General features: G+C 35.1%; 1 protein-coding gene across 1 annotated transcript in view; it reads left to right on the top strand.

Moving 5' to 3' along the window:
* The window catches only part of mta1 (metastasis associated 1), a 73,087-nt gene that overhangs the window by 18,867 nt on the left and 39,959 nt on the right, over positions 1-14,261 (top strand). The window contains exon 3 of the mRNA XM_073826818.1: positions 4,150-4,243. Coding sequence (XP_073682919.1) covers positions 4,150-4,243 — 94 coding nt within the window. The remainder of the gene's footprint in view (positions 1-4,149; positions 4,244-14,261) is intronic.

Genomic DNA, 14,261 nt, shown 5'->3' with positions numbered 1-14,261 from the left:
GACTTTGTTTTTTACACTACCATTGAGAAATTTTAACCACTCTTTTTACCTGGTCAAAGTCAGCCCTTTTTAGAGCGAGTTATTCTGTTGCATGTTCCTTTTAAATGCTAATTAAATCTGCTCGCCCCACCCCTCTCTGCCGTGGGATGGCGAGCCGTAAAGTTTACTTTAGACTCATTTAGCCGCGTTTAGCTGCGAAACTTGCTAACTAGCACATTTTTAAGAAAGGCCATTTGCAAAGATGCATAAGAACCCTTATACTCACTTCTGCTGTGGGTGAAGCTGCATCACGAATGATTCGCACAAACATAGACGCATATGTAGATCGGAATCAGCGCTTTCCTTTCAAAAACGAAAGTAACGTTAATCCTCTGTGTCCTCAGCGGCTCAGATGTCGGGAGTAAATGACGACTGCTATGTTCATTATTACATCCAACAACAGAACACCTCAATCACTCAATCTGAGACATTCTTGTCTTCCCCTGCACCTGAGTCGACACAATGGCGATCGGAGTCAAAATTTTCAGCTCTGTGAGGACGGGTCTAATGTAAGGCACTCATGTCAATCAACTATCGTGGGAGCGGCCTCTGTCTGTGTGTCATCACACCTTCAAGAAGCTGAGAATGACCTGATTTTAAAAAGGGGGTATTAATTTTAAAGATTAAAAAAATTGCACTGGGTGGATTTTTATCATTGTAGGGTGGTTGTGTACACAAACTGCCAACACACATTAATGTTCAAACAACATGTAAAGGTTTCCAGTTAAACCACGATATCACTGTCTTACTGAAATAAATCTGATAATTTGTTGTGAACCCACTATTTCCTAAAAATGTGTCGATTAATTTAGACTGTTGTTGTTATAATTACTTTGTTTAATAATAAAGAATGTAGACATATTTTGGTTTACAAACTGTATTGTTTCATCAGTTATGTTAGCACTCGGCTAACGTATCCACTATTAATGTTTTGTGAAGTGTTTACAGTTTAGCAGCTAAATTTTAGCTGTGGGCACAATTCGTTTGCATTGTATACGGAAAGACTAATCACAACAGACTTGGCCAGCTGACCAATCAGAACAGAGTATGCTTATGAAAGGGAGGGGTTTATAGACCTTAAGCTCAGAACTGCTTCGAATGATTGTTTCGAAATCATTGCAAAATTATTTTAATGTTAAATATATATTCTGTGAAAATTACAATGTTTTTTGACCTTAGATGCATTTAAACCTGTTGTAGGGGACTCCAAGACAACATTAGGACACTTTAAAAAACCACATGACCTGCTCTTTAAATGTAATCTAATGAAAGAGAAAAAGGACTGTGGCTTTCAGGCTCCAAAATGAGTTAAAAAAGAACAAAAATAAAAAAAATGTAAGCGGTAGACCTATCACAACAGACTGGACCATCTTACCAATCAGAGCAGAGTAGACTCATGGGAGGGGGAGGGGTTTAGAGAGACTGAATCTTTGAACTGAGAGTTGTTTGAGTTGTTGTTTTTTGCATATTTTGAGAAAGTGAAAGCATTGTTTGATCTTGCATGCATGTACACCTATTGTAGGAGACTCACAAACAATATAATATGTGACCCTGGACCACAAAACCAGTCTTAAGTCGCTGGGGTATATTTGTAGCAATAGCCAAAAATACATTGCATGGGTCAAAATTTTTTATTTTTCTTTTATGCCAAAAATCATTAGGAAATTAAGTAAAGATCATGTTCCATGAATATTTTTTTGTAAAATTCCTACTGTAAATACATCAAAATGTAATTTTTGATTTGTAAAATGCATTGTTAAGAACCGAATTTGGACAACTTTATAGGTGATTTTGATTTTTTTGCACCCTCAGATTCCTGATTTTCCAATAGATGTATCTCGGTCAAATATTGTTCTATCCTAACAAACTATGCATCAATAGAAAGCTTATTTATTGAGCTTTCATATGATGTATAAATCTCAGTTTTGTAAAATTTTACCTTATGACTGGTTTTGTGGTCCAGGGTCACATATAATATAGGCACTTTAAATAAAGGTGAAATAACATAAAAAAGGAAAGAGATGATAAACTATAACTTAAATTGTAAAAATTAGAAATGTTGTTTTGATAGATAAATGTTGTTTAAATACTGAAAAAAATTTGATTAAAACTAAATAGAAATATTTAAAATAAAAATTAGTGCTGGGCAATGATTAATTGCGATTAATCACATCCAAAATAAAAGTTTTTGTGTACATAATATATTTGTGTGTACTGTTTGTATTTATTATTTATTTGCTGCGTAAATACACACACACATGCATGTATAAATTTAAGAAAAATATTTTTGTATATTAAATATATTTATATGAATGTAAATGTATACATGTAAATACATGAAAATATTTTCAAAGTATATACTGTATGAGTGTCTTTATACATAGCAAATATACACAGTACACACACACATTATGTACACAACTTATTTTAGATGCAATTAATCGCAATTAATCATTTAAACAGCCCTATAAAATATACATATTAAATGATTATAACTATAAGTTTAACAAAGTTAAATAAAAAAAAATCTAAAAATGAGAAATGTTGTTTTGATAGATAAATGTTGTTGAAATACTGAGAAAACCCCCATGAAATTAAAGCTACATAGAAATGTGCATAAAAACATGAAAATTAGAAATGTTGTTTTGATAAATGTTAAGAGATCAAAATCTGCTCTAGCTCTATTTTATTCCTTTATAAAAGAAGCAATTTCAAACACATCGTTCTTTTGATTCGATGCTCTTTAGACAATCCAGGCCTTTTAAACAAGACTCAATCACTAAATGGTTGGATTGATTTGTTCACCAATTCAGCTGATTTAGTTAGCAACTTCAACTCACTCATTTTTTATCATTCTTTTATAGTGCTTTTTGTCTTTTTTAAAACTTGAAAGCCCCAGTCTCTATTCACTTTTATTATATTGAAAAATAGTAGCCAGAATGTTCACCTTTTGTGTTCCAAGGAAGAAAATCAGACTGGTTTGGAATTACATGAGTGGGAGTTGTAAGGGTCCACCCAATTGGCTCAACAAAGGTGGCTGAAGGTTTCCTGTATGTTCGGGCTTTTCAGTGCACAAAGTAATTTAGTTTCAATTAAATTCTAATCTGACTTCATTTTACGACCTCAAATTTAGGTTAGAATGCCAACTGAGAAGATCAAAGTGTCTGAGGTCCTACAAGTTTTATGGAGGAAATGACGACAGTTTTCAGTTTTGGATGAGCGATCCCATTAAATATGCACAGGGTGACAAGCTTCAGTTTTGTAGTGAGTGCTTGGCAAAAACCCACATCTAAATGATTGACAGATCTTAAAGCTACAGCTTAAAAAAGAACAAAAATAAAAAAATGTAAGAGGTAGACCATCACAACAGACTGGACCAGCTTACCAATCAGAGCAGAGTAGACTCGTGGGAGGGGGAGGGGCTTAGAGAGACTGAATCTTTGAACTGAGAGTTGTTTTGAGTTGTTGTTTTTTGCATATTTTGAGAAAGTGAAAGCATTGTTTGATCTTGCATGCATGTAAACCTATTGTAGGAGACTCGCAAACAATACTAGGAACCTTAAAAATGGCATAATATAGGCACTTTAAATAAAGGTGAAATAGCAAAGTTAAATTGTAAAAATTAGAAATGTTGTTTTGATAAATGTTGTTTAAATACTGAAAAAAATGAGATTAAAACTAAATAGAAATATTTCAAATAAAAATTAGTGCTGGGCAATGATTAATCGCGATTAATCACATCCAAAATAAGTGTTTGTGTACATAATATATTTGTGTGTACTGTTTATATTTATTATTTATTTGCTGTAGAAATACACACACATGCATGCATATATTTCACATCTGAATGATTGACAGATCTTAAAGCTACAGCTTCCTATCTTTTTGTTTCACACTTGTAAGCCTTTAACATCCTCTAGCATCACACTGAACCCCCTCTCTCTGCTCTCCTCATCTTCTCTCCATCACGAGACCCTCTCAAATCACCCAGGAAGTGCAGAGGTGTTTAGGTCATGGTTATGATTTGATCCTCAATTTGCATATTGAGGCATCCCCAAGAGCTGATTGGTCTAGAAGCTGTTGCTGTGACAACTCTGTTTCCGCTTGCAGACGGCGAATGGGAACGTGGAGGCCAAAGTGGTGTGTTTCTACCGACGCAGAGACATCTCTACAACGCTCATCGCCCTCGCTGATAAACATGCACGTGAGTAGCTGTCAAAGACTAAATGCGTCTCCAGAGCTGTTCTTAAAGGAGTAGTTCACTTCAAGAACAAATATTTACAGATAATGTACTCATCCCGTTGTCATCCAAGATGTTTGTCTTTCTTTCTTCAGTCATAAAGAAATAGTTTTTTGAGGAAAACATTTCAGTATTTCTCTCCATATAGTGGACTTTTATGGTGCCCGTGAGTTTGAACTTCCAAAATGCAGTTTCAATGCAGCTTCAAAGGGCTCTAAAGGACCCCACCCGAGGAATAACAGTCTTATCTAAAGAAAAAATCTGTCATTTTATAAAAAAAAGTAACAATTTATTTACTTTTTAACCTTAAATGCTCATCTTGTCTAGCTCTGCGTGCACTCTGTGCATTCCAGTTCAATACAGTTAGGGTATGTCGAAAAACTCCCATCTCATTTTCTCCTCCAACTTAAAAATTGTCCTACATAGCTGCAGAAGTACCGACCAAGTGTTTACAAAGTGAACATGCAAAGTAGATCAAACGCCCTTTACCAAAAAGGTAAAACAGCGTTGTAGGACGATTTTGAAGTTGGAGGAGAAAATTAGATGGTACTAGGGCTGCTCGATTTTGACAAAAATCGAAATCACGATTATTTTGGTCAATATTGTAAGGAAAGGAAGGAAGTGAGGTGAGGCCAAGTATGGTGACCCATACTAGGAATTTGTGCTCTGCATTTAACCCATCCAAGTGCACACACACAGTAGTGAACACACACACACACCGTGAACACACACCCGGAGCAGTGGGCAGCCATTGCTGCGGCGCCCGGGGAGCAGTTGGGGGATCGGTGCCTTGCTCAAGGGACTCACCTCAGCCGTGGTATTGAGGGTGGAGAGAGTGCAGTACATTCACTCCCCCCACCTACAATCCCTGCCGGACCTGAGAATCGAACCGGCAACCTTTGGATTACAAGTCCAACTCTCTAACCATTAGGCCACGACTGCCCGTAATCACGATTATTTAACACGATTATGACTGGGTCCAAACCTTTATATTAGTGGTTAATTTAAAGATAGCAATACAACAGAAAAAAGAAAAAAAAAATACTGAATACTTTTATGCAAGTTTAAAGTAGTCTAACAATACTACAGAAATTGAATGTAATTATTTGAATGTAAAATAAAACAGTGTCTTCACTGTAATAATTAAACATGCTTTGTTTCTTATTAAAACTACAAAAGTCCTTCTTTCAAGAGCAGTGAGTGATTTTTCTCTTTGTATTTTTGCATTTTATTAATATTAAGCACAGAGACGGCAGAAGAAATGTTATTTGTTGCTGCTTTAAGAGCCACACTGATCCAATATACTAGGGCTGTGCAATATGGACAAAATAATCATATTGCGATTTTTTTGAAGGAATATTGCGATTGTGATTTTATTTGCGAACTTTTTTTTTTTTTTTCCTTTTTCAAACAAGCTACATATATTCTAAATGTATTCAGTGCACAAGAAGTGCATAACAAAACATTTCACCATGAAATAACATAGTATTAAGTTTAATAAACAAAACTGTAGTAAAATTGTCTTTAAAACATACAACATAAAATAAATAAGCCATTTTACTTTTTTTTCGCAGTACTTTAGCCTACTTTGTGCAATAACGAATACATTCATTTCAGTGGAAAAATAAGTCCAAAACTCTCTATTTTAACATTTTGAGGGTTCTAAAATCTTTTGCTTTTTTATTTTTTTTTTTAGAAATTCTTGTGTTTTAATTTATCTGATAATGACAAGGCATAAACATTTATTTTTAATCAAATGAAAAATAAACCCTTTTAATTTTTGTCAAACAAACAGAAATTTACTGTTAAAATCAATGCGTGGAAGAAAAATGATATTCAGTTTAAAACGTTTAAATAATAATTAAGTGGTTAATCTTGTTTTAATCATTTTTTTTTTCATATTGTTTTATGTAAATTATTTAAATAGGAATATATAAACACCTACATTATACTGTACAAAAGTAATACAGGACTAATATTGTTCTGTTACATGTTAAACCGTACTTTTATTTTGACAGGTTGCAGTGAAGTTTCTGTGTGTGTATATGATGCTAGTTTTCTCAAATGAAACGGCGATTTGGCGATTGAGTTTATCTGTTCATGTGAGATGCAAATGCCAAAAATTAGCGGGAGCGTCACGTGTGCTTCAGTCTGCATGTAGTAATAAAACGCGTCTCCACCATTCATACATACAGAAGCAAACGGAACACGCAGGATTAATATTAAAACGGTCTTTTTGCATTTCAGTTTTCACAGACACTAGTCCATATCGCGATTTGAATTAAGTGACAGACCAACTTTTGATTTATTAATCCAAAAATCGACGAATTACGTGGCATTCCGCGCTATAGTAAATTAGGTTTTTATGAATGGAGTCCGCGATCCCGTCCGTGTTTTCGCGGAGGAGACATTCTAAACGCACGACCATGTAGAGACAGAAATGACATGCCTTAGTCGTGCCTTATTTTATATCGAAAATAAAATGAACTTGACGTTCAAGGGGGGCGGGGGGTGCCTTTGGGGGGATAGATAAAATCGCAGCCTTGTGCGGTTTAGAAATCGCATGTGCTTACATCGCGATTTTTTTTGCGATTGCGATTAATTGCACAGCCCTACAATATACTGTTACACACGTATTTTCATTCTTAACTGTTTATGATCATGTAAGACGTAACTGACAAGGGTTTACATGAATAATCACCAAGCGCCTCATTTTGAAATATTTTTCTGTGTATTTGACCATTTAGGCACGCACCTCGAGTTAAAAGATAACTTTACATGTCCGTGGGGCACGATAATCGTTTAATCTTTCATGATCGAAATTCGATTAATTGCACAGCCCTAGATGGGAGTTTTTCGACATACCCTTATTGTCTTAAACAGGACTGCACAGAGTACGCATGTGCATGGCAGAGCTAGACAAGATGAGCATTTGAGGTTTAAAAGTATATAATTTTTATTTATTTTTTATTAGAAAATGACTGATCGTTTCACTAGATAAGACCCTTATTCCTCGGCTGGGATTGTTTAGAGCACTTTGAAGCTGCACTGAAACTGCATTTTGGATGTTCAAACTCGCAGACACCGTAGAAGTCCACTATATGTGGATCATTTCTGAAATGTTTTCCTCAAAAAACATAATTTCTTTACAACTGAAGAAAGAAAGACATGAACATCTTGGATGACAACGGGATGAGAACATTATCAGTACATTTTTGCTCTGGAAGTGAACTTTTCACTGTTTGATTTTAGAAAAACTGCCGTCAAACACACACTGAAACTGAAATTGAAAAATCTTGATCATGACGAACCGGCAATAAATGTTTAGTTTTACATGAAGAAAGAATGACTGAAATATATTACTATGAAGTGTTGTTTGTGCCTTGCTAGTCTATTACCTACATATACAGCTACCTTCTACTGATGCATGGAACCTCGTAACAGCAAATGTGACAAAATAAGGTATTTCAGCAGCACCGTATTAGGCAGCACAATTCTGCTGCTTACTTTTTGGAGCCTTTGTGTTGGGAGTGTTCCTAGGCAGCTGTCTTCCAGTTTGTTTGCAGTCCACAATGGCCACCCACAATCAGCTCACCAAACCTGAAATTTGTTTCCGGAGACATCCGCCTGGTGTCTGTTATCACAGAGTTAGAATAAAGTCTGTTTATCCCAAGTGATCGGTTATTATATTTAAAAAATTTGTTTTAGAATGCATCTCCTTTCAGTATTAAAGGGATAATTCATCCAAAAATGAAAATTACCCATGATTTACTCACCTTCTAGCCATCCTAGATGTATATGTCTTTCAATGCAATTAGAGTTTATTAAAAAATGTCTTGGCTCTTCCAAGCTTTATAATGGCAGTGAATGGGTGTTAAGATTTTGAAGCCCAAAAAACTGTCCAACCAACATAAAAAAGTGCTTCAAATAGGTATGGGGGGTTAATAAAACCTGTAAGAAAAAGGTGTAGCTTAAGCTCTGGTGAGAATAATAGTCTCGCGAGAACCAAATTTGGTTTACAGCAGAGGAAAAACAGTCTCCTCTTTCTTGACTTGTATCGAAATTGTCCGACATCTGTCTTTACAAATCCTTGTGTTTTGTTTTGCTCTCTTCTCTGTGATTCTGCGTTCATCACGGCATTCGCCTACATCCTACTAGTGTTGGGCGATATGCACAATTTTCATATCGTCCTATCGTCAGCTTGTGAGATCGCCGATACACGATACTATCGTGCTAATTTATTTAAAAATATGTAAATATGTCAATATGTAATAAATTCCTTATTTGTTTTGTAAGGGTAGTGCATGTGACTAAGTTGTGCGTGTACAGAGCGCTGACGGTAGTTCTGTTGGATAGGTTTAAGTTTACTTTCGGTGTCATTCTCTGCTATCTTCAGGGAGCGGTAAATGTGTGTGCGTGAATGTAAATGAACGTATCTTTCTTTACCCGTCATATTGCGATAATGTTACCGCTGTATGTCTGATCTTTGTCATCAGTTCATGTTGTAGTTCATATTGAGTGTGGAGAAACGGTGCCTGTGTAATTCACGTGCATATGTTTAGCGCCATTTTATCGCTTCGTAATTCTAGTTAACGCATACAGATGTTACTGAGGTGAATGTTTATGTTTACTACATACAGACAGATTCTCATATATCGTATTTAATTCAGCCTAAACCACATTTTACTACCTCTGTTATCCTAATGACTTGGGCTGGGTATCGTTCCAAAATGTTCGATACCGATACCCTGAATTCGATACCGGTTCCGAACGATACTTTTTTCGATACTTTTATTTTAAGAAATGTATTTTAGCAAGATCACTTTTTCAGGATGTTTGTGACACTTTCACATCAGGCTTATCTCTAAGACCAATAAGTAAAGGAACAAAAGCACAAAATGAACAAAGTGTAGTTAACACAATATATCAGTGAACGTTTTTTTTAATAAAGTTCAAACAGTTTTAACTCAATCAGATTTAAGTATTTGTGAGGCTCACTGCTGCTTAAAGGTTTAGTTCACCCAAAAATGTAAATTCTGTCATAAATTATCTACAAATGAAGACATTTTGGATTTAATTCAAGAGCTTTCTGATCCTCCCATAGATAAATCTTTGAATAAAGTTATTTTTGTTTACTTTGCACACAGAAGTAATCTCGCAGCTTCATATAATTATGATTGAACCACTTATATCGCATTGACTTATTTTGACTATGTTTTTGGTTCCTTTCTGGGCATTGAAAATACATATCCAGTAAATATAGGAGGATCAGAAAGCTCTTTGATTAAATCCAAATGATCTTCATTTGTGTTCTGAAGATAAACAAAGGTCTTATGGGTTTGGAACAACATTAGGGTGAGTTATTAATGACAGAATTTATTTTTTGGTGACCTAACCTTTTAAGATCACCTGAAATCACTCAACAGTTCTTCTTCAGAAAAATTAGCATGTAGCACCGATATTGATTCTTCATGGTCGATTTTGATTGCTGATGTTTTACAAGCAAATGGGCTGATTCTCAAAGCCTTTTTAATATATTTAGTTTACACCTTAAGCAAGGGACAAGAATGAATGATAATATGAGTACATGAACAAGATGTTTATTTTCTCTATTATAGGTACAGCCATTTAAATTAGAGGCAACCACTGCATTTAGATTAAAATCTAAATAAATGACAAAATATAATATAAATAACAAAAAATAAACGACAGAGTTCTTTCTTAGTCGTGTAGACAATAAATACAGCCATAATCAAAATAGGCTACTCTTACAAAATTCAAAGTGCAAACAGAGACCGAATCTTCAAGCATGATACAGAGCATGTCTATTAAGACAACTACACAACTTATTAGCCACATACTAATAACAGCTTCGATATTTTATGTAGCCTATTTTGCGCGTATTGGGCAGACGTTCTCTAAACGTGGGGTATTAAAATTGCTTTAAATGCGTGTGCGCGTCTTACTTTTGGTTTCGTTTCAACGATCCCGCGAAACTCTGCGGTGATGAGGGTGCATTCTACTTAAACAAAACCTTTTGAAAGTCAGAGGACACAAACGGGATTTTGAAAAGCGTGTCCCCAGTGAAAATTATGGCCCTGCGTGAGTGCAACTCTGCCGCCGAGTTATCGTTTGATGTGAATGTATGTCGCGTTGTACCTATACTGAGACTATATTGAGACTTAGGCGCCAGAATTGTATCCGACAGAATGTGTCATGTGTTTTCTCATATTTGACGTGTTGCCACTGCCAGTCTTGGACGCATAACCTTTTTACAAATATTGCATCGCACGCTGTTGCCGTCAATATTGGCATAATGTAGCAATACTTTTGATCGTTTAAACATTGTTTGCGTAAAATTTATGCTATGCTTTAAAGTAGGGCTGGGCGATATGGCTGAAAACTATATCACGATATCAGTGTTTCATATCGGTCGATATCGATAATTATTGATATTTTTATGACCCATTTAAAATAAGGACCAGGAGAAAAATATATTACACTCAAGCATTTTTATTTTAAACTTAACCTGCCTCTGATCATTATCCAGTTATTAAGCCCTCAGTTATTAAGACAGAAATGTCAACAACCATGGAAAACTCAAATAATTAAAATGTAAACATAAGTCTAAAGTCACAATATACACTTAATTATCTCTTAATCCTCAATTCAAACCCCTTTCATTGGTCAATGAAGTGAATGGTCAAGCTAATGTATGGCCCAGAAGTACGGCTTGACCACAGGTCAGAGGTTGTTGCAAAGTATTTGGCTGATTATATTTTTTTCTGCACAGATTGCTGGTTGCCAGTAGCCAACATTACTTCTTTCTCGGTACTTCAGCCTATACTTTTTGTAATAAAAAAAATATTTATTTAAGTGAAAAAAAAAAGTCCAAAACTTTCAACATTTTGTACAATCTTTTTTTTTTTTTTTTTTTTTTTTTTTTTTTAGAAATTCTTGTTTTAATTTTTCTGATAATCAAATGAAAGCAAAATCACTGATTTATTTTTAAAAATAAAAATAAACGGAGCTTTGCTGTTAAAATTAATACATAGAAGAAAAATTATATTCAGTTAAAAAAAGGTTTAATAATAATAGTATTTTTGCAACAATTAAGTGCTGACTCTTTCTTTTATTTTTTATCATATATATTGTTTTATGTAAATTATTTAAATGTGAATATATAAACACCTACATTATACTGTACAGTAATACAAGACTAATATTGTTCTGTTACATGTTAAACCGTACTTTTATTTTGACAGGTTGCCATGAAGTTTCAGTGTGTAATTCAGGATGAATGATGCTAGTTTCACTAATGAAACGGTAAAATTGACAAAAAGTGACACTCACAGCAGCTTTGGAGATGTATTTATTGGAGTTTGTCTGTTCATGTGAGATGCAAAGGCCAAAAATTAGCGGGAGCGTCACGCGTGCAGTATGCGTGTAGTGAAAATAAAACGTGTCTCCTCCATTCATACATATAGAGGCAAACGGAATATGCAGGATTCTTATTGAAACGGTCTTTTTGCACTTCAGTTTTCACAGACACTAGTCCATATCGCGATCTGAATTAATTAACAGACCAACTTTTGATTTATTGGTCCAAAAATCGACGAATTCCGCGGCATTCCGCCCTTTAGTAAAGTCCGTTTTTATGAATGGAGTCCGCGTCTGTGAGGAGACATTGTAAACGCGCGATCATGTAGAGACAGAAATCAAATGCCGTCGTGTAAATAAGATAAATAACATAAAGCTATTTAGTTTGTTTAATACAACAACATGGACCCGTTCTGTAGGAAAGATGACCTTAACTTCTATTGTGATCTGGCGCTATGAACTGAACGTTAAAGGGGGGCTGGGCGGGCCGACGAAGAATACAAAATATCGAACGTTTTATCGAACACATTTTTTATTGATATCGATCTCTTGTCTATCGCGATATATATCGTTATCGTTTTATCGCCCAGCCCTACTTTAAAGTATAGTGTACATTACAGCCTCGGATTTGACAAGCTCTGGGCGAGTGGGCGTAACCGCCGTAAACTATTGATTTTCAAGGCAGCCTCGCCGCAGCTAATCACCAGCATTTGATCCAGGCACGTTAAAGATACCGCACGTTATCTAGCTCACTGACGTTGACAAGATTAAATACTTGGGTATCGAAATTTGGTACCAAACGAAAATGATTTTTTCGATACTCGATAGTATCGAGACAATTCGGTCGGTGCTTAAAAAGTATCGAACTCGATACCCAGCCCTACTAATGACTGTCTACACTTAATCTATGTACACTGTATGATGACTAAATCTCTTACCCATTTTCACTGCACGTTTATACCGCGGCAAGTTTCTGAGGCATCCTAGAACCGACTCTCCGCGCTGCATCGCTAAAGTTAGGTGCCTTTTTGACGCATAATAATAATAATCGTCAGGCATCAGCAACAGGCGATATCTTTGACTATCGTCGATACACGATACTATCGTCTATCGGCACAACCCTACATCCTACATCATCCGCTAAAACGCCATTCTCCCATGAACGCACATATGCCAGTTAGCGGAAGCTAGACATTATAGTTTATAAAGTTATAAATATACTTTATATGATGGATGCATGCAGTTTTTTGGGCTTCAGAATCTCAACAGCCATTCACTGCCATTATAAAGCTTGGAAGAGCTTTGACATTTTTTAATATAACTCTGACTGTATTGATCTGAAAGAAGAAAGTCATACACCAAGGATGGCTTGAGGATGAGTAAATCATGAGGTAATAAATTTTCAGGCACCTTGTAATGAAGGGTACATTTATTTGCTTCTTTAAAAATTTGAAGGACCACACATTTGAATTTCGTGTTACATATTTCTGAATGAAAAAGAATATTTGTTGCGTAGTAATTAAAGTGGTTAGAATTTGATTTGATAAATTAGACCAGTGATGCTTATTAAATAGGGACGGTTTTCTTTTCTTTTAAACTCTTTGAAATGAATGTAATTTTTGAAATCAAATAAATGTTAATTATTAGCATGTTATTTTCACAGTTACATCAAACAGATGACCCTACAAAAGAGTCTTTATAGAGTCTTCATTTAAGTCTTTATAGACACATTACCATGCACAATTTGAAACGTCTGTCTGCGTGTGTGTGAATGTCATTGTCTGGTAAGTTATTTTGATAGCAAGCTGGTTTTGCTCACACACTTATGTTTGCTTCTCTACATCAGCTCATTATCAGAACACCACCACTGTGCTGACTCTGCACATTTCTTCGATTCAGTCTAGAGAGTCTCTTTAAGATCTTAATTTTTAAACACATTTGTTGACACTTTCTCATTGAGATTCATCGTGCAGAACAACTTTAATGCTTTCGTTTTTTGGCTCAGTGTCTTTGGTTTAATGGAATAGTGCACCTAAAAATTCAAATTTTCTCATTTGCTCACCTTTATATCATTCCAGAATTATACGTCCTACATTTGTTGGGTAAAAAAAGATGTTTAGCAGAATCTTTTTGCTGCTCCATACAATGAAGCATATACAGTTGAAGTCAAAAGTTTACATACACCATGCAGAATCTGCAAAACGTTAATTATTAGACCAAAATAAGAGGGATCATACAAAATGCATGATGTTTTTATTTAGTACTGACCTGAATAAGATATTTCACATAAAATATGTTTACATATAGTCCACAAGAGAAAGCAATAGTTTACATACACTAGATTGTTAATACTTTTGTGTATTTGAATCCTTTCCAACAATGACTGTATGATTTTCAGACCATCTTTTCACACTGAGGACAACTGAGGGACTCATGCAACTATTACTGAAGGTTCAAATGCTCACTGATGCTCCAGAAGGAAAAATTATGCATTACGAGCCAAGGGGTGAAAACTTTTTAAATTTGAAGATCAGGGTAAATTTAACTTTTTTTGTCTTCTGGGAAACATGCAAGTTTCTTCAGTAGCTTCTAAAAGGCAATA

The sequence above is a fragment of the Garra rufa genome, chromosome 21 (genome assembly GCF_049309525.1).
Source record: "Garra rufa chromosome 21, GarRuf1.0, whole genome shotgun sequence".
NCBI classification, from domain to species: Eukaryota; Metazoa; Chordata; class Actinopteri; order Cypriniformes; family Cyprinidae; genus Garra; species Garra rufa.
Note: the sequence above shows the minus strand (reverse complement) of the source record. Positions and strands in the feature narration are given on the sequence as shown.